The following is a 26,369-nucleotide window of genomic DNA, read 5'->3' as shown; positions in this document are numbered from 1 at the left end:
CAAGAAATTCCTTGTCTTGAAGCTGGTTGATGGTATTCCTTATAAGAACACCATGCATTTAAAATCCACCATGACCCGGTCAGGGCTTGTGGGCCATCCCCAAAGGTTGTCCTACAAGCAGATGGGTCTCTCCTTCTTGAGGTCAGGGATGCCATTGAATGCCCTCTCATCTATGACATCAAAGATTTGGCTTCCAAAGAGGTGATGGCCACCCACCAGGCCACATGCCACACTGAACCACATCAAGGGAGTGGTCTTCTCCAAGAATTTCCTTAGATATTCAGAAGAGAACTTCCAGGAGGGGCTGGCTAACCAGGGAGTGGTGAAAGTTGCAAGGATCAGTAAATTAAACGGGATCTTGACAGACACACATTATTTGAGTATGACACTTGATCGACTGACATTGCCCCAAGGTAGCTTTCTACCATCTTCGAATTAAGGCTTATATGCCAAGACCAAGGAGGTGTTTCCACTGCCAGAGGTTTGGGCATGCCAGTCAGTTCTGTAGTAGAAAATTTCAGGCTTCCCCTCAAGTGTGTCAACTGTTGTGGTGTTTACCTCAGTGAGATTGATTGCCCAAACCCCCTTCTTGTATGACCTGCCATGGTGCTCATCCAGCTTCATCAACCAAGTGTGACCAGTCAAAATTTGAGAATTAGATCCTATCACTCCAAACCTGCAAGTGGCTTTCTCTTCCAGTGGCAAAGGACACGGTTAGGGGGCTGTCCATCCACCCCGGGATCATCTTGGCTTCAGCCTTGTCACACTGCCAGGAAGCACAGCAGTGTAACAGAACAAATCCTGTTGCTCCACCTGCCTCTCAAAGCATTCATATGCCTCCAACATCCTAGCCAAGGAGAGCCCCTGTGGTGGCGACAACTTGGGGAGGCAGTGCCTCCTCCACAGGGAGATCACCCATGAGTGGGGCTGCCTCCCCACTTCCACCTGTCCCTGCAGATGGCCTGAAGTCTGCATTCACAGCCCAAGCAGGAATGTGAACAGCCAGATACATGCTGCTCCTTCGTGTGTCCTCCAAGTCTGACCTTAGAAGCAAGAGGGCTGCTCCTGCTGCTCGTGACGAGGTTGTGGCTCACCAAAGTAATGTGGCTGCCCCTGTTTGGGCTAACACAATGAAGGCTAATAAGCACAGTCTGACTGGACCACCACCAGTCACCCCTGCTTTGTCGTCTCCTGATGGTAGGTGGAAGCTAGTTGGTGGTGAGAGGAAGAAGAAGCAGCAGCATGTTGCTGCTTCACAAACCTCATCAGCAAAAAAGAAGTCAGTTATTGGGCCCTCTGGGTCACCACTGGCACCCACCCACATTGACACCAAATGGTCCTCCATCCAGTGAAGAATGGAGCTGCCTCAAAAGCTGGTCCCAAACTTAATACAAAACAATCCTAATCATCCAGTGAAACTTTAGAGACCTGAGAGGTAACTGGGAAGGGCTTCAACTGTTCTTAGCTGAGACCCATCCAGTCTGTATGCAGGAGACATTGTTGGGAGACAAGATATTATCCCCACTCAGGAGATATGCTGCTATATTCTCACCCCCACATCCTGCAGGTGGTCATCAGAGTGGCTGTGCCATCTTCTACCATTCTGATGTGCCTTTCACATTGTTCTCTCTGAAGTGACTGCATCTGGGGAGGAGCTACACAGTGTGTAACATCTATCTCCTACCAAATACCACTGTCCATTAAAAGTTTCTTGATGGACTGGTTTGCAAGCTGCCCCTGTCGTTAATTTTCCTAAGGGATTTGAATGGAAGGCATCCTTTGTGGAGGATATGATTGCCAGTCCAAGAGGGGACTTGCTGGTGTCTGCAGTGGAGCAGTGGGACCTCTGTGCCCTCAACACAAGGGATCCTACACATTTACAGTTACAGAGTGGCACCCTTTCAGGTTCTGACCTATCTATCTATCTATTGCCAGATGCCTTAATCCTGTACAGGGTGGCCACTAACGAATCACCTCCATGTCACCCTGTCCCCCACCATTTCACTGCCCTGCTCCCAACTCACATCCCCTTCTCTCATATACCTCTCCATTCCATCCCTCCATCTCATCCTCGGCCTCCCCCTCCCTCTCCCCCACTCCAGGTCACTCACATACACTCTCCTCATCAGTCTCTCACCATTCATCCTCTTCACATGGCCAAACCACCTCAGTCTGTTCCTCCTAATGCTTCCTATCACATCCACACCCACACCACAATGCTCCTTTATATCCTCATTTGTCAGCCTGTCTCTCCATGTGACTCCACAGGCTCCTCTTAAATAACTCATTTCCACTGCTCTCACTCTTGACTTGTGTCCCTCCAACAAAGTCCAAGCTTCACTTCCATACGTCAGAGTTGGTATCACAATACTGTCATGCAGCACCTTTTTCACTTCCATGCTCACTTCTCTATTTCTTATCACTGCTTTCAAGGAACCAGCAACCTTTCTTCCTTGTTGCACCCTTTCAAGCACTTCACCCTCCAAATTTCCATCCTTACTCATCACACTCCCCAAGTACTTAAATAAACTCTCATTTTTCCATTTCCTCACCATCCAACCTCACTGTACATTCACTGACTTCACCTCTCTCAAAGACCATCACATTACTCTTCCCTACATTCACCTTTAGATTCCGTTCCATGCACACTCTCCCAAACTCATCCACCAAGCCTTGCAGCTCCCCTTCGTCTTCATTTAACAACACAGTATCATCTGCAAACAACAGTACAGGGAGCTCCCAAACACTACCCTCTCTCACCAGGACCACTCCAACATCCACTGCCCTACCTTGTATCTCGTTTATTACCCCATCCATGTACAGACTGAACAACCATGGAGACATGACACATCCCTGTTTTAACCCAACCATCAAATAGAAAAATTCACTCAGTTCACCATCCACATGCACTGCAGCCTTAGCACCATCATACATACTCTTCACAGCATTCTACAACTTCCCATCCACTCCATATATTCTTGATACTTTCCACAATCCTTGTCTATCCACCCTGTCATATGCTTTCTCAAAATTCATGAAGGCCGCATATAACTTCTTTCCCTTCTCTACAAACTTTTCCACTAAAGATCTATGAATGAATATCTGATCTACACAACCTCTTCCCTTCCTAAAACCTCCCTGTTCTTCTCCAACTAATTCCACTGCTATTTCCCTAACTCTGTCAATAAGTATCCTACCATACATTTTTCCTATTACATTAAGAAGACAAATGCCCCTGTGATTACCACACACTTCTTTTTCCCCTTTTCCTTTGTAAAGGGAATAATTATACTTAATTTCAAATCCTCTGGGACTCTACCTTCCTCCTAGCCAATCTGCACATCTTCCACATCCATTCTACTACTATCTCTCCCCCATGCTTCAGCATTTCATCACACACTCCATCAATTCCTGGGGCTTTCCCCAATTCAACTTTCCTCACTGCTTCCACAATTTCTATCCTACTGATTTCTTCCTGTCTTCTCACCTCCTTCCTTCTCCCAGCCATTCCCATGCCACTTATACTCGCATTACTTCCATTCTCTATGTTCAATAATTCCTTAAAGTGTTCTCTCCATCTGCTCACTTTTTATCCCTTCTCCACTAGTAATCTACCATTTTTATCTTTCACTCCCCTACTAACTTCACTGCCACCCTGTCTTACTCTCTTCACCTCTCTCCAGAACATTTTCTTACAGTCTCTCCACTTTACACTCAAAATCCTTCCAAATTCCTCATCCACTCTCTTCTTACTCTCTCTTACTAATCTTTTCACCTCTTTCTTCCTTTCTACATATAACTGTCTCTTCCACCTCTCAACTTCTTCCATGTCCCTATTTCTCATCCATTCATTGTATGCTTTCTTCTTTTGTGCCACAGCCTGTCTCACCTCTTCAGTCCACCACGCTCTTCCTTGCACCCCCCTCCGTCTCCACTAGTAATCTACCATTTTTATCTTTCACTCCCCTGCTAACCTCCCTTCCACCCTGTTGTACTCTCTTCACCTCTTTCCAGAACATTTTCTTACAGTCCCTCCACTTTACACTCAAAATCCTTCCAAATTCCTCATCCACTCTCTTCTTACTCTCTCTTACTAATCTTTTCACCTCTCTCTTCCTTTCTACATATAACTGTCTCTTCCACCTCTCAACTTCTTCCATGTCCCTATTTCTCATCCATTCATTGTATGCTTTCTTCTTTTGTGCCACAGCCTGTCTCAACTCTTCACTCCACCATGCTGTTCCTTACACCCCCTTCCATCTTCTCTTCACCCCACACACAACATCACATGCTTCACATATTTTTTCTGTGAACATCTTGCACACATCTTCCATGTCCCCCATCTGCTCCAATTCATATTTACCCAATTGTTCCTCCACTTCTCTCTTATATTCTGCCTATTTCTCATCCTCTTGTAACCTTTCCACTCTCTTTGCAACTACTCCTTCCTCCCGTCCTTCCCTTCTTCTATTTCTCCATCTTACATGGATCTTGATTTTGGCCACCACCAAGTAGGGGTCAGAAAGTCCACTCCCCCAACCTCTATAAGCTCTTGCATCCATTACACATCTTCGCATCCTTTCATCCACACACACATAATCAGTCATTGCCTTCTTTTCGTTCAGTCCACCACCTATCCTTCTCATCACTTGCCATGTATACCTGTGGATCATTTTGTGCCTGAAGAGGGTATTGGTTATCACCAACCCCCTCCCGGCACAAATGTCCACTAATGCACTGCCATTCTCATCTATCTCAGCAGGCACACCCCACTCACCAACTATTCCATCCACCTTCACATTCCCTACTTTACCATTCATATCACCAGTGAAAAACACTCTCTCATTCCTTCCAAACTTTTCCATGCACACTTCCACATTTGTCCAGAACTCTTCTCTCACTCTGCTTGCATAATCTTGTGTTGGCGCATACACGCACACAATCGCCCACATTTGTATTCCAACTTTCAATCTTACCCACACAATCCTTGACCAAACTGATCCATACCCTCTTATGTTCTTCTTCCATCTTATACTCACAACAATACACACTCCTTCTTTTGCCCTCTCATTCTCACCTACTCCTGCACATATACTCCATCCATACTCCCATTCTCTCACACTCTCTCCTCCCCATTTCGTTTCAGTTACTCCACATACATCCACTTTTGCACCCTCAAGCACCTGGACAATCTCTCTATTTCACCTCACCCTATCTTAACCTGAATCTGCACTAGATTTTATGTGGAGTGTCTTTGATGATCTCCATGGCAGTGACCACTATCTTTTATTCCGCACAGCTGGCAGTCCACCCACACCATGGGCTCCTTGTTGGTATCAGGACTAGGCTGAATGGGACCTTTATCAAGACCTAAGTGCTCTTCAGTCATGGGTGGAGGAGTATCATAGTGTTGATAAAGCTATACTAAGTGCTCTTCAGTCATGGGTGAAGGAGTTTCATAGTGTTGATGAAGCTGTACTGTGTTGTGCCTCTGCTCGTGTGAGGACAATTCCCAAAAATACTGACTACTTTCCTTGCAGGCCTGTGCCATGGTGAAACAGCGAGTGTGCAGCGACTCACAAAGCCTACAGAACTGTATGCTCCCATTCCTGTGCACAAAGAAAGAGCGAGTTTTTTACCCCTAGATGCCAGGTATATTTTGGTGCAACTGTTCTCTCCCTACAGGCATTTTCCCAAAATAGGAATAGCCTGGATTCCATTTTCTCTCCTAGGCCTTGGTAGCTGGTTACACATCTTTCTGCCTCACACATCAGAGGGCATCAGGCTGCCCTCCTTACACAACACACACATCCACATTATATCATGCTGCCTTAAACCAGGTATCTTCTCTCCACAAAACACTGATCTTGTCATTACATATCATACACATTCCACAACACATCCCTGTTCCCCCCCCCCCCATAAAAAGGACCATGGCTGCTGATATACTGGGAATTAGTGCGGTGGTTTCTCGGATAACCATCACCGGCAGGGCTTGGTCGTCTGCACAGGCCCTCTCAGTCGTCATCAAGCGCCTGTGCCACCTTTCGTGTTGTGGCGCCCCCAAACTGCTCGTCAGTGCAGTAAAATTTTCTTCTGCAATATTAGGGGACTTAACTCCAACATCAACTCTGTTCACAATTTCCTCCAGTTTGAATCCCCAGATATGCTATTTTTGACAGAGACTCAAGTAAGCTCCACCCCTGATTTAGCTAATTTAATTTTCGTGGTTATATCTTGATTCAAAATTTCAGATCCAAAGGAGGCGTATGTTGCCTTGCTAAATCGGACATTGCCCTGGAGGAGATTACTAAATTAAATTGTCCTTATTTTGACTATTCCATATATAAATTAAATTCTTTTGGTAAAATTAAGTATTTTTGTTGTGTTTATCATTCCTCTAATGGCTCTCCAGAGCCATTTGACTCTCTGTCATCACAACTAAGTGTCCTCAACATTCATATTGCATCAGAAATTATTATCTTGGGTGATCTTAATGTCCATAATGTTGAATGGCTCATTTATTCAGCCAGAACTGATGACTCTGGTTTTGAATGTGAGCTACTTGCAGACTCATTTAATCTCACCCAGTTAGTCAATCAACTTACCCATGTACCAGACAACCCTGATCAAAATCCCAACCTATTGGACTTGTTTCTAACAACCAATTCAGATAATTATAATGTCGAAGTGAAGTCCCCCCTCAGATCCTCTCATCATTGACTGATACAAGCCACCAGTTCAACACCTACCACACCCTCCTGCTCTGAACCAGTCATGGTGACCAAATGGCACTACGAGAGGGCAGACTGGGAGAGTCTCCAAAATTTTATCATGGATGGTCCTTGGACCTCCTTTTTCTCTCAAGATTCAAACTCCACGTTGGGTCACATATAGGATTTCATTTAAAGTCGGCATGGAAACATTCAATCCCCATTATAGTTACAGAAAAAGATGTAATTCACCTAAATGGTTTGACCACAATTGTGCTAGAGTAACAGAACATAAAAGAATAGCCTATAACACTTACACAAAGACCAAGACCAAAGAAGCCTTTAACTACTATAGAAATATCAGAAACCATGTCAAAACTATTATCAATCTTTCTAAATCAAACTTTCTTCATGGACAAGCTAACAAACTAAACAACCCAAATGATAACAAAATATGCTGGTCTACCCTCAATTCATTCAAATCTAACTTCACTACCACCTCTTCCATTCCACCGTTACAATCCCCCAGTGGAAATCTAGTAAATGACCCATGTGGAAAAGCCAACCTTCTTGTTGATATTTTTTTCAACAAACTCAGCCTTAAACACAGAAAATCACAATATTCCTGTACTTGATCTTGATTCCCCTCAAATACCCCCTTTCAAGATTTAGACGAGATACATACAAGCTGTATTACAGAATCTCTCAGTAGACAAGGCTACTGGTCCTGATGAAATCCCTTCAATAGTATTTAAAAATTGCTCCCCAGTGTTGGCTTCTGTATTGGCAAAATTTTTCTGCTTATTCATATGTACTTCAAGAGTTCCAGCCTCTTGGAAAGAAGTAAATATCCATCCAGTTGGGGGCCACTTCTGATCCATCAAACTACAGACCAATAGCTATAACTTCTGTTCTCAGTAAAGTTTTTGAGACACTGATAAACAAACATATAGTCAAGCACCCAGAAATCAATAAATTACACTGATAAACAAACATATAGTCAAGCACCCAGAAATCAATAAATTAACCAATGATTGGCAGTATGAATTTAGACAAGAATGTTCAACTGTTGACATTCTTTACTTTCTTACCCATCAGAGAAACAAAACAAGAGACCAACATGGTGAAACACACACAACAGCACCTGATATTTCAAAAGCATTTGACAGAGTACGGCACAGGGCCATATTGTCTAAGATGTCACACTATGGCCTTGCATCACTGGTACCTCTAATTTCTTCTTATCTTCATAGTAGTAAAATATGGGTCATGGTAGATGGAATTTATTCCCAATTTCATTCCATAAATGCTGGCATACCTCAGGGATCAGTTTTGGCCCCAACCCTCTTTCTCATACATATAAATGACCTCCTATCTGTCACTCTCAACCCAATGCACTCTTATGCTGATGACTCCACACTTCATAGTTCTTTCACATTTAGTAGCTCCTGTACACAATCTGATATTATAAATTCCCAAATAAACACAGCAATTTCTCTGAACTAGGACCTTTCTAAAATTAACCAATGGGGACAAACAAATCTGGTCTCATTTAATGCTCATAAAACTAAATACATTAATTTCTCCAACTGAAAGAATCCCTCAGACTCCTACATAATTTTAAATGATGTCAATATTCCCAAATCCACTACAACTGATATCCTTGGTGTCATACAAAACACCAATCTATGCTGGACAGCTTATGTTAAATCCCTTGTTAAAAATCTATCTATCCACCTATCTATCTATTGCCTGACACCTTAATTCCATAAGGGTTGGCCACAAATAAATCACCTCCATGTCGCCCTGTCCCCCGCCATATCATTACCCTGCTCCCAGCTCATATCCCCCTCTCTCATATACCTCTCCACTCCATCCCTCTAACTCATCCTTGGCCTCCCCCTCCCTCTCCCCCCTTCCACCTCACTCTCATACACTCTCCTCATCAGTCTTTCACTCTCCATCCTCTCCACATGCTTCTAAAAAATTGGGACTTCTGTACAGAATTCATGAATTCTTCACTGACGAGCAGTTGACCACAATATACAAAAGTCATGTGTGAGCTCAGATTGAACACTGTTTGCCACTGTGGAGTGGATGTGGGGTGGTTACACTGAAGCAGTTGAACAAAAGTCAAAATAAAGCCATTAACTTAATAACCCTGCCATTATGCAGGACCGACCTTCCTCCATTATCAGTACATAGAGATGTTGCATCTTTAGCATTATTTTACCGATATTTTTACTGCAAGTGCTCTGACAAAATTCCTTCAATTGTGCCTTCCCTTCACATTTTCTCCTGAAATACTCAGGCAGCTGGGAGCGCCCATGAAGTCACACTCTCTCCCCCGCAATGCAGAACCTCTGCTCATCAAAATTCATTTATCCCCAGAACTACTACTCTCTGGAATTCACTTCCTGGGAGTTGCTTCCCACAAATATTTAATCCACTTTTATTTAAATCTGGTTGTTATAAATATCTTATGAAAGCAGGATGCCTTTAGGCACATGGACTTTTTTTTTTTTTTTCCTTTGTTTTCCCGTCCTCCATTCAGTCTCAAAAAAAAAAAAAAGGAAAATACAGCAGTTAGAGAAACAGATCATATTACTCACCAACTCTTCTTCTTCTTGCAAATGAAAGCATCCACAGGTCTGCAGGTGGTTGCGTCAATGAATAAGGACATGAAGAAGATCAGTAACTTTTGGCTCTTGAAGCAGGATGTATTCGTGCATGTGCACATGACCCTGACTTTGGCTTTGCTCTCAGTGTGATAACTTCCCCATTACTACATAAACTAGACACAGTGGCATCCAAGGTGCACCCTATGGCACTATCACTGAGCACTTTCCTAGTATCCTTGGAAAGAGGCTTAGCTGGGGGGCATGAGGCAAGGGGTCGGCGTGAGGCAGGAATGGAATCGGACAAGGAGGTTTCAGAGACCATCATTCTACACCTGGCAAAATGACAGAAAAGACTGAGGTACCCATCAGGTGGCAGGAGTCTCTCTACCCTTTGGTGACGAGATCAAATGGTGGCCACTTCAAACTGTGGCATGAAAACAATTGTGGCTATTACCGACACCCAGTAGCCTCTGTCCACCCCTTTCGCGGCGGTTCATACACCTGCTGCATAAGGGTTAAAGGTGCAGTTCTGCTGTGGCTGTGCAAAATACAGGTGTACCATAAAGAATGCATGGCTTAGCTCTTGGGCAGCCTATGTTTCTTCCACTAACTACTCACTCCTCTATCCCAAGTTTGGAAGCAGGTGTGGAGGATACAGGAACAATATAGTGATCCATTGGTTACTGCACATACTTGGTACCGAACATGATGTATGATAAAAGAATTGCACAAAAGTAAATACAAATAGTCTATGGGAATTATCCTAACTGGCTCCAAGCATCCAAGCTCAAACCCCAGTTTTCCCTTTAACGACAATTAAGACCCATTAATACAGTACATAATGTTATGGTAAGTACTAAAAACACACAGAGGCATGGATAGGTTTATAGAAAGTGATGATAAGGGCAAAATAAGGGAGAACATTTAAACTGTTACTGGGTACAAGTACCTCATCAAACCCTCAACCTCCCATTCACCTTGCTCCAAACTGTAGACTTGTTGAGGTAAATGTACAGTTTAGTTTAAGCAGCAACAGGACCTTACCAGTTCACTTCTTATTCTTAAAGTTTGTTTTCCATATTGCCACAGTGGTGGTTAATTATGTTTGCAATCCCCAACGGCACCAAAGAGACGGACACCATCATGTGGTGTGTCGATGTCAGATGGACACCATCTTAGATCATTCTGACATGATATTACTGTTATTAGTGCTTCAAGAGAAGTGAAGTCATTGAATGTACAGTGAGGCTGGATGAGGAGGAAATGGAAAATGTGAGTGCATTTAAGTACTTGGGTAATGTGAGGAGTAAGGATGGAAGTTTAGAGGATGAAGTGCTTGAAAGGGTACAACAAGGGAGAAAGGTTGCCTTTTCAAAAAACAGGGAAGTGAGGATGGAAGTGAAAAAGTTACTACATGACAGTATTGTGATACCAACTCTAACGTACAAAAGTGAACCTTGGACCTTGTTGGAGGGACAGAAGTCAAGAGTGACGGCAGTGGAAATGAGTTATTTGAGAGGAGCATGTGGAGTCACATGGAGAGACAGACTGACAAATAAGGAAGTGAAGGAGCATTGTGGTGTGGATGTGGATGTGATAGGAAGTGTTAGGAGAAACACGCTGAGGTGGTTTGGCCATGTGGAGAGGATGGAGAGTGAGAGACTGATGAGGAGAATGCATGTGAGTGAGGTGGAGGGGGGAGTGGGAGGGGGAGGCCAAGGATGAGATGGAGGGATGGAATTGAGAGATATATGAGAGAGGGGGGTGTGAGCTGGGAGCAGGGCAATGAAATGGCAGGGGACAGGGTGGCATGGAGGTGATTTGTTTGTGGCCACCCCTTACAGGACTAAGGCAACTGGCAATAGATTGAGAGATAGTGCTGATTTATCCAAACCTAACCTAAATTTTTCTAACTGAACCAAACCTACCTTATTTCCTGTTTTTAATGCATCAAAGACTCAGTTCTTACACATATCAACCCAACAAATTTTTCCACAAGAGTACCCACTAACGTTTAATAATACTATATCAAGCTCAATCCTGCAGCATCCTTAAACATACTTGGGGTTTCATTCTCTTGAGATTTATCTTGAAAAAATCATATTACATCTCTTGTAAAATCTCCTTCCAAGAGATTAGGTGTGCTAAAGCTGACTCTGTACCTTCTTTACCCATGCACACGGGTTTTATCCGCCTCTGTGTAGAGTACAACTCTCATGTGTGGGAAGACTCCCTACATTCAGCTCTTCTCAATAGCGTGGAGTCAAAGGCTTTTCGTATCATCAACTCTCCTCCTCTTACTGGCTCCCTTCAACCTCTGTCTCTTTGCTGCACTGTTGCATCTTGATCTCTTTTCTGTCACTACTTCAATGGTCACTGCTCCTCTGAACTGTCTGTTTGCATTGCTCCACCTCACCGATAGGAGCGTAGCACCCATCTAGCAACAAACTCTCATCCCTTTTCTGTCCAATTCTATAATACAAGAGTTAACCGTTACTTCCAGGTCTTCATTTATGCAACAGGTCAACTCTGGAACTGTCTCCCTCTGTCTGTACTTCCTACTTCCTACAATCTCAAGTCTTTCAACCACAGTGTGTCCAGGCATCTCAAAATGAATGGATCTTGAATTTGGCTCTCTTTTGTACATCCACATCCTCAACACAATGCTCCTTCACTTCCTCATTTGTCAGTCTGTCTCTCCATGTGACTCGACATGCTTCTCTCAAGTAACTCATTTCCACTGCTCTCATTCTTGACTTGTGCCCCTCCAACAAGGCCCAAGCTTCACTTTCATACGTTAGAGTTGGTATCACAATTATGTCACGCAGTAACTTTTTCACTTCCATGCTCACTTCCCTGTTTCTTATCACTGCTTTCAAAGAACCAGCAACCTTTCTTCCTTGCTGTGCCCTTTCAAGCACTTCACCCTCTAAACATCCATCCTTACTCATCACACTACCCAAGTACTTAAATGCACTCACATTTTCTACTTCCTCCTCATCCAACCTCATCGTACAGTCAGTGACTTAATTTTTCTCGAAGACCACAACTTTACTCTTCCCTACATTCAAATTTAGATTCCGTTTCTTACACTCTCCCAGATTCATTCACCAAGCCTTGCAGCTCCCCTCTGTCTTCACTTAACAACACAGTATCATCTGCAAACAACAGTACAGGGAGTTTCCACACACTGCTCTCTCTCATTTGGTCTCAACCACTGCCCTACTTGTATCTCCTTTATAACCCCATCCATATACGGACTGAACAACCATGGAGACATGACACACCCCTGTTTCAGTCCAACCTTCAAATAAAAAAATTCATTCAGATCACTATCCACATGCATTACAGCCTTAGCACCCTCATACATACTCTTCACGGCATTCAGCAAATTCCCATTTACTCCATATATTCTTAATACTTTTCACAATTCTTGTCTATCCACACTGTCAATTGCTTTCTCCATATCCATGAAGGCCACATACAACTTTTTTCCCTTCTCTAGAAACTTTTCCACTAAAGACCTAAGAATGATTATCTGATCTACACAACCTCTTCCCTTCCTAAAGCCTCTCTTTTCTTCTCCAACTAATTCCTCTGTTATTTCTCTAACTCTGTCAATAAGTAACATACCATATACTTTTCCTATTACATTAAGAAGACAAATGCCCCTGTGATTACCACACACTTCTTTTTCTCCTTTTCCTTTGTACAGGGGAATAATTATACAGTAAAAGTCCAATATTTCGTCATCCAAATCCCCGGTAAATCTGACATTTCGGCAGTTTTGAGAAATAGTCCCATTTACGAAAATCTCCGATCGTTCGGCAGATTCTCCGATTTTTTTCGTCAGTCTTGAAATTCTCCATGAGGCTCGCCAGCTAGCTACCCGCCTTTACCCGCCTTAGTGAGTGAGATAGTGAAAGTGATGGAATGAGTCTACCACTGCCATGAAGCTCAGAGGCTAGCTCTTTCTCCAATAGCATAAAGAGAGGACAAACATGTAGTGAGTCTAGCATGGGAAAGAGAATCTGTTTCGCCATTCTTCCGCCATTCTTCCGAGTTGTTGCCGTGCTGCTGCCGACTTCTCTTGATTCTTCTGTGTGCTTTGTGAACTTCGTACCGAAATACCTCTGAAATTACTATTCGAGTGTGCTGTAGGCACCGTAACATCAGACAGGAGCTTTGTAACACCTGAGTGGACCAGCCGTGTGTTGTGAACAGTATAAACATCTTCTGTGTGCTTTGAAAATGGCCTCCACGTGTGGAAAGTTAACTGGTGTTAGCAAGAAGCGTACACATAAGATGTTGACTATTGCTCGGAAAATTGAGCTGTTGAAAAAATTAGAGGCTGGCATGAGTAGGAAACAGATTATGGATGAGTTTAACGTAAGCTCCTCTGCTCCCTCCTCTCCATCACCAACAGCAGTCTCTGAACCTCAAGCTCTACTGCCGCAGCAACAGGGAGAAGAGTCCTTAGAGCCTGTTGCAGGACCCTTTACTGCTGGGGACTTCTTCCAGCAGTAGCAGTCTCCAATCAACCCCTTCTATTGTACATATGTAAATAAGGAACCTACTATAAGTTTAGGTAAGTGCATGTGAACTTGTAGGCCTACTGTACCATTACATTTATATACAGTATGTTCACTAATTTCTTTATTTTTCATATTCATGTATAGTACTGTATTCATTACAGTATTGTACAGTATCAAACAGTATACAGTACTCTCTCCAAACACATTTGTAATGATGTGAGTAATGATGATAGTGTTCACCGAAACATATAAGGTACTGAGTGGGTAGGGTTTTCGATAATTCGGCAATTTTGATATTTCGGCACTTGCCTGGTCCCATAGATGCCGAAAATTCGGACTTCTACTGTACTTAATTTCAAATCCCCCAGGACTTTACCTTCCTCCCAGGCCAACCTTCACATCTTCCACATCCATGCTGCTACTATCTCTCCCCCATGCTTCAGCATTTCACCACACACTCCATCAATTCCCTGGGCTTTCCCCATTTTGACTTTCTTCATTTCTTCCACAACTTCCATCCTACTGATTTCTTCCTCTCTTCTCACATCGCTTTTTCTCCCACCCATTCCCCAACCACTTATACTCATTACTTTCATTCTCTGTGTTTAACAATTCCTTAAAGTGTTCTTTCCATCTGCTCACTTTTTCTCCCTTCTCCACTGGTAATCTACCATTTTTATCTTTCGCTCCCCGACTAACTTCTTTATCACCCTGTCTAACTCTCTTTACCTCTTTCCAGAACATTTTCTTACATTTCCTCCACTTTACACTCAAATTCCTTCCAAATGCCTCATCCACTCTCTTCTTACTCTCTCATTGATCTTTTCACCTCTCTCTTCCTTTCTACATATAACTCTCTCTTCCATCTCTCAACTTCCTCCACTTTCCTGTTTCTCATCCACTCACAATATACATTCTTCTTTTGTGCCACAGCCTGTCTCACCTCTTCTTTCCACCATGCTGTTCCTTGCACCCCCTTTCATCTTTGCTTCACCCCACACACCACCTCACATGCTGCACAGATTTTTTCCATGAATGATTATTTAAGTTTCTGTTATTACACCATTATCTGTAATGTACACACTCAACCTTCGAGTAATGTGGACAGTGAGGACTGGACAAGGACCATGCTACTCAAACACAAGTCAAACAATATGTTTGCATGTATGACAGTACAATGTGTTCTTGTGACTTTCCAAAACTCTTACCCCTTCTTACCACCCTACCCCACATAAATTACCCCCTACTTATCCCTACCATCAGGTAAAACACTGAAAGAGATATAACTATTGAAATTAAGAACATGAATGATATTAAAAATAGCATTAACTAAAACAAAAGTTGAGCTGGGTACCCTCGTCTTGTTGATGCATAGCTCACCAGCACTCTCCCTCCGCCCCCCATTCCCAGTGTTATTGCTATCATAAAGTTTTGCCTTCTCTTGTATCATGTGGCTTTCAGTAGGGACATTAGGCTGTATGCTTAGACAATAACTTATGGGTTTTGCCATCTTAGGAGACCAAATGGAATGAAAATGTTTGCTAATCAGAAAAGAATTACTCTGTCATCCATGTGTTTTCGTAAGTTAGCGTTCAGTTTCACATTCTTCATTTAATTTTGCGCTTCCCAAAACATTTTGGACTGACTGAGCATACAACTATTTTTTTTTCTCTGACACCCCATGTAATACCCTATGAGCTTCTCAGTCAGCTTCAGGACAATATTATGAACTTACACTGCTGCCAGGTTCACATCACCAGGGTTCCCATGCACGATCTTGTTTATCTTCTCCCAGTCCTTCCAAAGCGTTCTGATGGTGATTTCATTCATGTCGTGCTTTTCTGCCAATTCTACCTGCCTCTTTCCCTGCTCTACCTCCTTTACTATCTCATGCTTCTGGGCATATGTGAAGATGCATGGCTTTTTGGGTGGCTGGGGCTGATCATGCGGCATGACTATGAGTCAGTATCCTTGCTCGACACTCAAACACAAGAAAAAGCTTGCTGCACAGCACGGGCAGAACTCAGTGACGCGAGAAAGGATTTAATGCCGTATGCTCAGTCAGTCCAAAGTGTGCTGGGAAGCATGAAATCGAACAAAGAATGTGGAAATGAATGCTAACTTATAAGAACACATGAATGAAAGCGTAATTTTTTCTGATTAGCAAACATTTTTGTTTCATTTCATCCCCTAAAACTGCAAAACCCATATGAGTGTGGGATAATCTCAGTATGATGTGAGAAAGTACTGATAGCTATATGTTCAGTCAGTCTGAAATGTGTTGGGAAGAGCAAAATCAAATAAAGAATGTGGAACTGAATGCCAACTTATGATAACACAGATGAAAGGGTGCAGTCATCCCTTAACACATGCGTTTTTAACATACACGGTTTTAAATATCCGCGGGTGGATATAACATAAACAAATTTAAATATCCGCAGGTGGATACAGTACCGGGGCTGGATTTGCTAAAGCATTTTATCTCGCTGAACTCTGCTGACACTGTTCACTGCAAATGTAACATTATCCCAGACACAGTTTATGGCTGTTTTAGTGATGACATTATCCTCTGAATCAAATATAATACTCTTCATTTTGGCCACTTCATTTATTAATGCCATTAATTCATCAAGGGAAATGTTAGGATGGGCTGGGAGTATTTCTTTTCTTCCATGTACCTTCAATGAGTTGGTCTAAACCGGTTTGCTGCTCTCCCCCCCCCTCTCTTGTACTCCTTGATGAGCTGGTCTAAACCAGTTTACTGCCCTCCCCCCCTTAATATGCATCCAAATCACAGTGAAATCATACGAAAATGGCTGAAAGTGTTATTTTATATTGTATTGTGAAATACTGTGATAATATACAAGTGATTTAGTGATATTTTTGCCATAATCAGAGACATCATGATGCTAAGTGCATTAGCTAGTGAGCATTTTTGTGGTTGCAAACTCTGCAGCAATGCCATGAAATGACTCATGATATTATGTCAATAAGCTTTATAAAAGTAAGTGGTAATAAAAGTAATTCAGAAAGAATAATTGTTTTAACCCCTAACAGAATTACAAGTTTTTGATCCATTTTTTTCAGTATTTTAGACAATTCTAAGACACTTTTCTTATATGACACTTTTGTTGCAAATTATTTTTATTTTACTCTTGAAGATAACCTAACCTAACTTTCAGGAGTACAATAAAAATATCTATCTATCTATTGCCAGACGCCTCAATCCTGTTCAGGGTGGCCACAAACAAATCGCCTCCACGTTGCCCTGTCCCGCACCATTTCACTGCCCTGCTCCCAACTCACACTCCCCTCTCTCATATACCTCTCCACCCCATCCCTCCATCTCATCCTCAGCCTCTCCCTCCCTCTTCCCCCCTCCACCTCACTCACATACACTCTCTTCGTCAGTCTTTCATCCTCCATCCTCTCCACATGGGCAAACCACCTCAGTGTCTTCCTCCTAACGCTTCCAATCATATCTACATCCACACCACAACGCTCCTTTATATCCTCATTTGTCAGCCTGTCCCTCCATGTGACTCCACAGGCTCCTCTTAAATAACTCATTTCCACTGCTGTCGCTCTTGACTTGTGTCCTTCCAGCAACATCCAAGCTTCACTTCCATACGTAAGAGTTGGTATCACAATACTGTCATGTAGTAACTTTTTCACTTCCATGCTCACTTCCCTGTTTCTTATCACTGCTTTCAAAGAACCAGCAACCTTTCTTCCCTGCTGTACCCTTTCAAGCACTTCATCCTCCAAACCTCCATCCTTACTCATCACACTACCCAAGTACTTAAACGTACTCACATTTTCCAATTCCTCACCATCCAACCTCGCTGTACATTCACTGACTTCACCTCTCTCAAAGACCATCACTTTACTCTTCCCTACAGTCACCTTTAGATTCTGTTTCTTACACACTCTCCCAAACTCATCCACCAAGCCCTGCAGCCCTCCTTCGTCTTCACTCAACAACACAGTATCATCTACAAACAACAGTACAGGGAGTTTCCAAACACTACCCTCTCTCACCAGGGCCACTCCAACATCCACTACCCTACATTGTACCTCTTTTATTACCCCATCCATGTACAGATTGAACAACTATGGAGACATGACACATCCCTGTTTCAACCCAACCTTCAAAGAGAAAAATTCACTCAATTCACCATCCACACACACTGCAGCCTTAGCACCATCATACATACTCTTCACAGCATTCAACAACTTTCCATCTACTCCATATATTCTTAATACTTTCCACAATCCTTGTCTATCCACCCTGTCACATGCTTTCTCCAAATCCATGAAAGCCGCATACAACTTCTTTCCCTTCTCTAGAAACTTTTCCACTAAAGATCTAAGAATGAATATCTGATCTACACAACCTCTTCCCTTTCTAAAGCCTTCCTGTTCTTCTTCAACTAATTCCTCTGTTCTTTCTCTAACTCTGTCAACAAGTATCCTACCATATACTTTTCCTATTATACTAAGAACACAGATGCCCCTATGATTACCACACATTTCTTTTTCCCCTTTTCCTCTGTACATGGGAATAATTATACCTGACTTCCAATGCTCCGGGACTCTACCTTCCTCCCAGGCCAATCTGCACATTTTCCACATCTATTCTACTACTATCTCTCCCCCATACTTCAGCATTTCACCACACACTCCATCAATTCCTGGGGCTTTCCCCAATTTAACTTTCTTCATTGCTTCCACAACTTCTATCCTACTGATTTCTTCCTGTCTTCTCACCTTCCTCCTTCTCCCAGCCATTCCCCAGCCACTTATACTTGCATTACTTCCATCCTCTATGTTCAACAATTCCATAAAGTGTTCTCTCCATCTGCTCACTTACTCCCTTCTCCACTAGTAACCTACCATTTTTATTTTTCACTCCCCTGCTAACTTCACTTCCACCCTGTCTTACTCTTTTCACCTCTTTCCAGAACATTTTCTTACAGTCCCTCCACTTTACACTAAGTTCCTTCCAAATTCCTCATCCGCTCTCTTCTTACTCTCTCTTACTAATCTTTTCACCTCTCTCTTTCTTTCTACATATAACTCTCTCTTCCGCCTCTCAACTTCTTCCACGCCCCTATTTCTCATCCATTCATTGTATGCATTCTTCTTTTGTGCCACAGCCTGTCTCACCTCTTCAGTCCACCACGCTGTTCCTTGCACCCCCCTCCGTCTTCTCTTCATCCCTCACACCACATCACATGCCGCACATATTTCTTCTGTAAATATCCTGCACACACCTTCCACGTCCTCCATCTGCTCCAATTCATAACTGCCCAATCGTTCCTCCATTTCTCTCTTATACTCTACTTTTTTCTCATCCTCTTGTAACCTTTACACTCTCCTTACAAATACTCCTTCTTCCCATCCTTCCCTTCTTCTATTTCTCCATCCTAATTGGACCTTGATTCTGGCTACCACCAAGTAATGGTCAGAAAGTCCACTTCCCCAACCTCTATAAGCTTTTGCATCCATTACACGTTTTCGCATCCTTTCATCCACACACACATAATCAATCATTGCCTTCCTTTCATTCAGTTCACCACCCACCCTTCTCATCACTCGCCATGTATACCTGTGGATCATTTTGTGCCTGAAGAGGGTATTGGCTATCACCAACCCCGTCCCATCACAAATGTTCACTAACGCACTGCCATTCTCATATATCTCAGCAGGCACACCCCACTCAACAACTATTCCATCCACCTTCACATTCCCTACTTTACCATTCATATCACCGATCAAAAACACTCTCTCATTCCTTCTATGACAAAAATGTCATAGAAGAAAAGTGTCTTAGAATATTCTAAAATACCAAAAAAATGGATTACTCGTAATTCTGTTAGGGGTTGAAACGATAATAGAACAGTCATTCATAAAGTTTGATGAGGTTTCTAATGATTTTCCTCACATCGTTACTGTTTTGCAAAAGTCTAACGTAAACACTGGAATATCGTAACAAAATTATAGGAGACTGACTAGAAGTGTTTTAATTTTATTATTATTGCAATTACTGTGATAAGGTAACATGGCTGTAACCCTATTTTGTATGGAAAAAATCTTGTGGTTTGGTGGAAATTTCCGCCTCCCTGGGCTATATCTTGCATCAGTCAAAACACACCTTGTATTCTCTCAAATCATTTTCTGTGCTGCCTACGGACATGTAGTTTGTTGCAAACGATAGTAGAAAGATTGACATTTGTCTGACAACAATTATAGCTCTCAAGATCAACGATAAGTGGGTTAAAACAGGAGCTGAAGTCACACAATTTTTCTCCTATTTCCCCATACTGAGCACAGTCAGTACATTGTCATCACAGCCGCTGCAGCCAAAAGGTTAAGGGGGGTCCAGGGTGTTTTTAAGAGGGGCAGCAGATATCCGCAGATTTTAAACATACGCAGGTGTCTCTGTTACCTAACCCTCGTGGATGTTAAGGGAGCACTGTACCTCTTTCTGATCAGCAAACATTTTCATTCCATTTTGTCCCCTAAAACTGCAAAACCCATATGACTATGGGGTAGAGCTCGGTGAGACATGAGAAAGGACTGACAGCCATCTGCTCAGTCAGTCCGAAATGTGTTAGGCAGTACGAAATTGAGCAAAGAATGTGGAACTGAATGCTAACTTACATGAACACATGATGAAAGAGTAATTTTTTTCTGACTGGCATACAGTTTTGTTCCATTTCGTCCCTTAAAACTGTGAAACCCAAAAATTTTCGTCTAACTATACGGCCTTCAGTGTGCCCAGGACAGGTACCCAGATGTAAGCTGGCCAAACATGGCGAGACTGGTGGATGACGTCATGGTGCTCGACTTTCAATTTTGTCGCCAGGCCAGCTGATTTCCTGCATGAGCTCGAGTTTTTCCACATGTTGATTATGACCTGTCGCATTATGCTGAGCACTTTAGAACAAAAAAATGTTACTCAACCGTGTGTTATTCAAGGACTGAGTGTAATGTATGTTCAGTATATATATCCATATATATATTTTAGCAATACTTGTTCTGCGTTTAGTATGGCAACAATGACCCCTGTTTTTACACTGCCACAATCTTTTTTGTTTAATTAATCATCCAATCCTCCTGCCAGTGGTATTCATAGCTACTAGGGAAGGTGTTCTTAACCCCTAAAGACAGGTGTCTGCATGTTGTGACAATGCTGAGGATGGGCATAATCAGCCAAATGTAAACAAACTTTTAAACCTTTGTAAAAACATAATGAGTAATGCTAGAGTAAAAAATGAGGTACTACTGGAAAGCACTTACTTTCAGGTCTTCCATGAGGTGGCACTGCAGACTACGTGAACTTTCACTGGACGGGCAGTGATTTTAGAAGGAGGTGTACTAAAATCAAATTTTTTTACTCTCATGACTGCCACCCAGAGCTTACTACACTCTGTGTTGCACATTATAATTACTATTTAACATTGCACATACTGTAAACATTCACTGTGTGATCACTGCAGTAGTTATATTTCACTGCATTGGCACTGCAATACTCGTACCACACACTTGCAGTGAAATACATTTTCAAAGCCATTTTATAACACTATTTTCCAATAAGCTAGACACTCCATATTATAACAATAATGATGATAATATCATAAATCACGTCACTGTCGCATCACTGTCACATCACTGTTACCACAATGTATTTATTACACAGAGGCAGTTATGAATAATAATATGTATCCAATACGGATATGTTTATGTGAAGCTACAAATGTTGTGAATGTTTTTGGCGTATCCAAAAGAGCCAGGATTCTGGGGGCTTGAATGACGAGTGAATGGAAGCGTGGTCCATTGGATTGGACAAATTTGGACTGTCTGGACATTGACAGTCATCACCCTGCCCTAGGGTGGGAAAGGAGGTCTGGATGATGATGCTGATATATCTATCTATCTATCTATTGCCAGACACCTCAATTCCGTTTGGGGTGGCCACAAACAAATCGCCTCCAAGATGCCCTGTCCCCCACCATTTCACTGCCCTGCTCCCAACTCACACCCCCCTCCCTCATATACCTCTCCATCCCATCCCTCCATCTCATCCTCGGCCTCCCCCTCCCTCTTTCCCCCTCCACCTCACTCACATACACTCTCTTTGTCGGTCTTTCACCCTCCATCCTCTCCACATGGCCAAACCACCTCAGTGTGTTCCTCATAACGCTTCCTATCACATCCACACCACAACGCTCCTTTATATCCTCATTCGTCAGCCTGTCTCTCCATGTGACTCCACAGGCTCCTCTTAAATAACTCATTTCCACTGCTCTCACTCTTGACTTGTGTTCTTCCAACAACGTCCAAGCTTCACTTCCATACGTTAGAGTTGGTATCACAATACTGTCATGTAGTAACTTTTTCACTTCCATGCTCACTTCCCTGTTTCTTATCACTGCTTTCAAAGAACCAGCAACCTTTCTTCCCTGCTGTACCCTTTCAAGCACTTCACCCTCCAAACATGAGGTGGCACTGCAGACTACGTGATATATGTATATATAATAATATATGTATAAATAATAATATTTAACACTAATTCACTTCACTGTCACGTCACTGTTACCGCAATGTATTTACTACATGTTGGGGAGGGTTTGTTATTGTCATCCTACTCCTCCATAGAGCAAGGGAAGCTGCTTTAATGTCCGCATTACTTTGAAAAATTGCGGGACTGCATATGCAGACACCCGTTTCTTAAGGGATAAAGTATTGCCTTGATACCCCCAGGGGGTATCAAAATGGGTCTGGGGGGATTATCCAGAAAAAAAGATTAACTATTTCATGTACAGTAACTATGACTGACTGATGACTTTTACAGGAAATTAAAAATTAAACGAGTAATATTATTAGAGATGGGGTATCAGGCTGAGTTAGAGTCAAACCTGGGGTTATCAGGGGTGAAAAGTTTTAAGAACCACTGTCCAGTACTTGAGCATTACACATTGATGGGTCTCATGCAGGTTGAGAATAAAATCCTCTATCTGCAAGCCTCAGGGATGTAGTGTCCTCAAATGACCCTCCTGGATGAGGTGTCCTTTCTCTCCCACCTTAAGACTTCCTCTTCTGCTCAAACCAACCTGTGCAACTGAATACTGTACTCTAAATAAAAAAAAAAATGACAATCAACATGCACAAGGATACTAACCCTGTCATGGCAATGTCTTGGAAAGGGTAATAGCTCTAAGGTAACATTTCAATGGATCCTGTAAACTGGCAAGTTTTAGAATAAAATCCTCTATTAGGGCACAACTTTCCCTAGGCTTGCAAACAGAGGGTTTCTAAAACCTGCCAATTCAACCCATTCAACCCAATGACATTTTTCTTATTTTTGATATCTTCAAAGTATTTTCAGCTCTGGACAGGCTTTTTGGACTGAAAACATTTGATGCAGCCTCACCAACTCATTCACAGCCTGATTTTTGTCTCAAGACTGAATAAAATCACCTGAAGGTAGTATGATTAAAGTAGAAAATACATCATTGGACTTAAGGGGCTAATTATCAGTAACACCATCATTGTTCCTCATTCACTGAACTCCATTACCTCTAAAATTTCTAGCAAACTTTTAGAAAACTATTTTTGCCGTTCAGTCTGTCAATTATCTTGCATGTTTATCCAAATAATTTCACCTCTAACACCTGCTGCAATGTAATTTTTTTGCACAGTAATGTTTAAGAAAAACGCTGTGGAAGTCATTAATTCCATCTCAGTCTCAACATTACAGTTTCCCTTTTTGCCCTTCAGTCCATAACATCATCCCCATAACCACTTTCTAGTTATCAAATGCATTCATGCTATGAAACAACACTGCTGAATACTAGTATGCCAGTTCTATGTCTACATCCTGAAAAAATAAAAATGATTCTCTCCCAATATAAGTCTCCCTCCTGGCCTTGCCCAGCTGCTTCCCTCATCCCTGCACAACACACCTGTCATATTGCTACTTATTGGCTAACTCACACACAACAATGGTTGCACAGTGTTGTGGGGGAGGGCGGGTTGTGTTGTACTGATTGAGGCAAGATCCAGTGGGTTTTACTGTTGTACAGTGAACCTTTGATTACTGTGCATAACTGGTACTAAATATGGTGTGTGATAACAGAATTGTGTCATAAATGCACAAACCTTGTGGGGTTTATCCCAAGTTCATGCCCAAATTTTCCCTAAATACATACAAGTGGTAAATAGAAAAACATGTAGGCAAGATTAGGTTAACAGAATGATGAAAAGAAACACATGCTATAGAATGACCTGAAATGGGCTTAAGGTACAGGTTTCTGAGGTAGGGGGTGAAGAGTTAGTGGCTCCACTACCTGGGATTAACTCTTTGAGTAGAACCTCATCTCTGAATCCCCCCCAAACCATCAGAAACCACAGACATTGCACCATCACTGTCAGCAGAAACCTGGCTCCACCACCTGGGATCAAGTCCCCAAGTAGGACCTCATCTCTAAATCTCTCAAAATCATCAGAAACCACAGGTACGGCACCATCACTGTTGGCAGAAACCAGCCCAGTGCATGATAACAATGTTTTTTAGCTGAAAAATGTTCAGTAACAGCAGAACTGCTGATTTTCATCATGCAGAGGTAATGAAAATCACTATACCCATGTGCATGATAACCAAAGGGTCACTGTACTTTACACTGTCATATGAATTTACATAATTACTTTTCTTGGGTTTTGTTAGCTATGAGTCGTGTTCTAAATTTTTCACATTCTAACATGGCATGCTATACTGAATGCAACTGGACTATTCTGTACAAGGTACAGTATACAAAATCCACCTCACACTTTACATACATAGTCAGTCATACACTAATAGTGTTAGTACAGTACTGGCATGGACTCACTGGTCAGGTGCAGGGGCTGTGCTCGAGAGTAAAGGGTCTGTGTCGCGGAGGCAGAGCTCCGATGAGCGGGCCGCCCGTGCTGGAGGGAGCTGGTGGAGAATTGGCGGGAGGGGTTGCTGACCCCCGACCCCCCCCACCGCTGCTGCTCCCAGGCACCCCGCCACCCCCACCTGGCACCCCAGGGCCACCTTCTCTCTTTCTGCCGCCTGCGCTCGCTCTTTCTGTAATCTGAAAAGCCACAAGATTGAAGGCATGTCGGGAGCCCCAGTGATGGCATCTCACACCAAGCTACTGTACTTGTTTTTGACAGTCCTATCAACAACAACAACAACACTTTAAATTTATGAAGTCTGAACTACTTGCAGGAGGGTAAATAGCTACACAAATAACACTGTTAGCACATACAATAAACAATCTGAAGTACTGTATGAACAGACAGTTTTCCTGCAGTGCAACATATGAATATAAGTTAGGTGCTATTCTAGATTCTAAGTAATTTCTGACACAAAAATGTGTGGATATTATGGTACATTTACAAATTATAAATGATTTTATATCTATAACATTTAATTAAAATACATAAAAGGCTATTATACTCAACATTCATATATTCCCAAAATAAACAGGGAAAAGGTAAAAAGTAGCTTTAAAACTAATGAATATTAAAAGAAAATCTAACTGAAATCATAGGGGGACTGTAGGATATTGTTAACACTACATGCCCCATGAACTTAAATGCCACTCCTTTACGGTAACTACATCACAGTTAACAGCAATGCAGAATCCTATATTTTCCACAATATTTAAAAAGAGTAACAATACCACTGCAAAACTACAAAAATAAAACTGATACAAAGGTACACTGAATGTAAATATTTCTTTAAACTAAATTATAAAAAAAAAGGGTCTTGGTTAAGTAATGATTGCCTAGGCAAACAAACACATGAAGCAGTGTTTAAGTAGTACAGCAAAAGAATCAAGTGAGCTAATGAAATGGAGTGGTTTTTCAAGAATACTATACAACACAACAACACAACACAAACACAACATCAACACAGCGAACACAGAAAAACTTGAAATAATACTTCCTGTGATCTTCAGCCTGACTCAGACCAACTCACCGTTTTGTCCGTTAGTAACTCCCAGATGCTGCTATGAGAAAGAAACGAGAACGAGTAAATATAGATTGGACAGCGATTGTTGCACTACACCAGTACAACAACCACGGGACAACAGCAACACCTTACACTGAACTACTTGGCATGCAATGCTGCTACAGTTTGTCCACCTTAACAAGACAGAGATTTGTGTCCTTTTCTAGCCTGTTCCCCCACTAAATCCTCATTATGTGTCAAGGAAAAATTCTAAAATATCAAATTTTGTCACAGAAGTGATACTGTAAATCAGTAAGTCAGCTTTACTGATAACAAAGGAACTTTAAAATTAAATCTTTATTTTATTTAACTACAAAAAAGGACATAAAAAAGCAAAATATACAGAGATTTAATATAAAAAGACTTAATGTGTTACAGCTTTTACATCCTTTCCATAGCACTTCTTTGTGACAATGCGCACTGAAAATGGAGAAGCAGCAATTCTAGGTCA

The 26,369-nt window shown here is 42.1% G+C and overlaps 1 protein-coding gene across 1 annotated transcript in view; it reads right to left on the bottom strand.

Moving 5' to 3' along the window:
* Positions 1–26,369, bottom strand: part of Camta (Calmodulin-binding transcription activator) — a 1,827,966-nt gene that overhangs the window by 109,169 nt on the left and 1,692,428 nt on the right. The window contains exon 31 of the mRNA XM_080281035.1: positions 24,765–24,985. Within this exon, the coding sequence (XP_080137161.1) occupies positions 24,765–24,985 (221 nt within the window). The remainder of the gene's footprint in view (positions 1–24,764; positions 24,986–26,369) is intronic.

The sequence above is a fragment of the Coenobita brevimanus genome, chromosome 87 (assembly GCF_032717465.1).
Source record: "Coenobita brevimanus isolate Jiangsu-jjx chromosome 87, ASM3271746v2, whole genome shotgun sequence".
Classification (NCBI taxonomy): Eukaryota; Metazoa; Arthropoda; class Malacostraca; order Decapoda; family Coenobitidae; genus Coenobita; species Coenobita brevimanus.
Note: the sequence above shows the minus strand (reverse complement) of the source record. Positions and strands in the feature narration are given on the sequence as shown.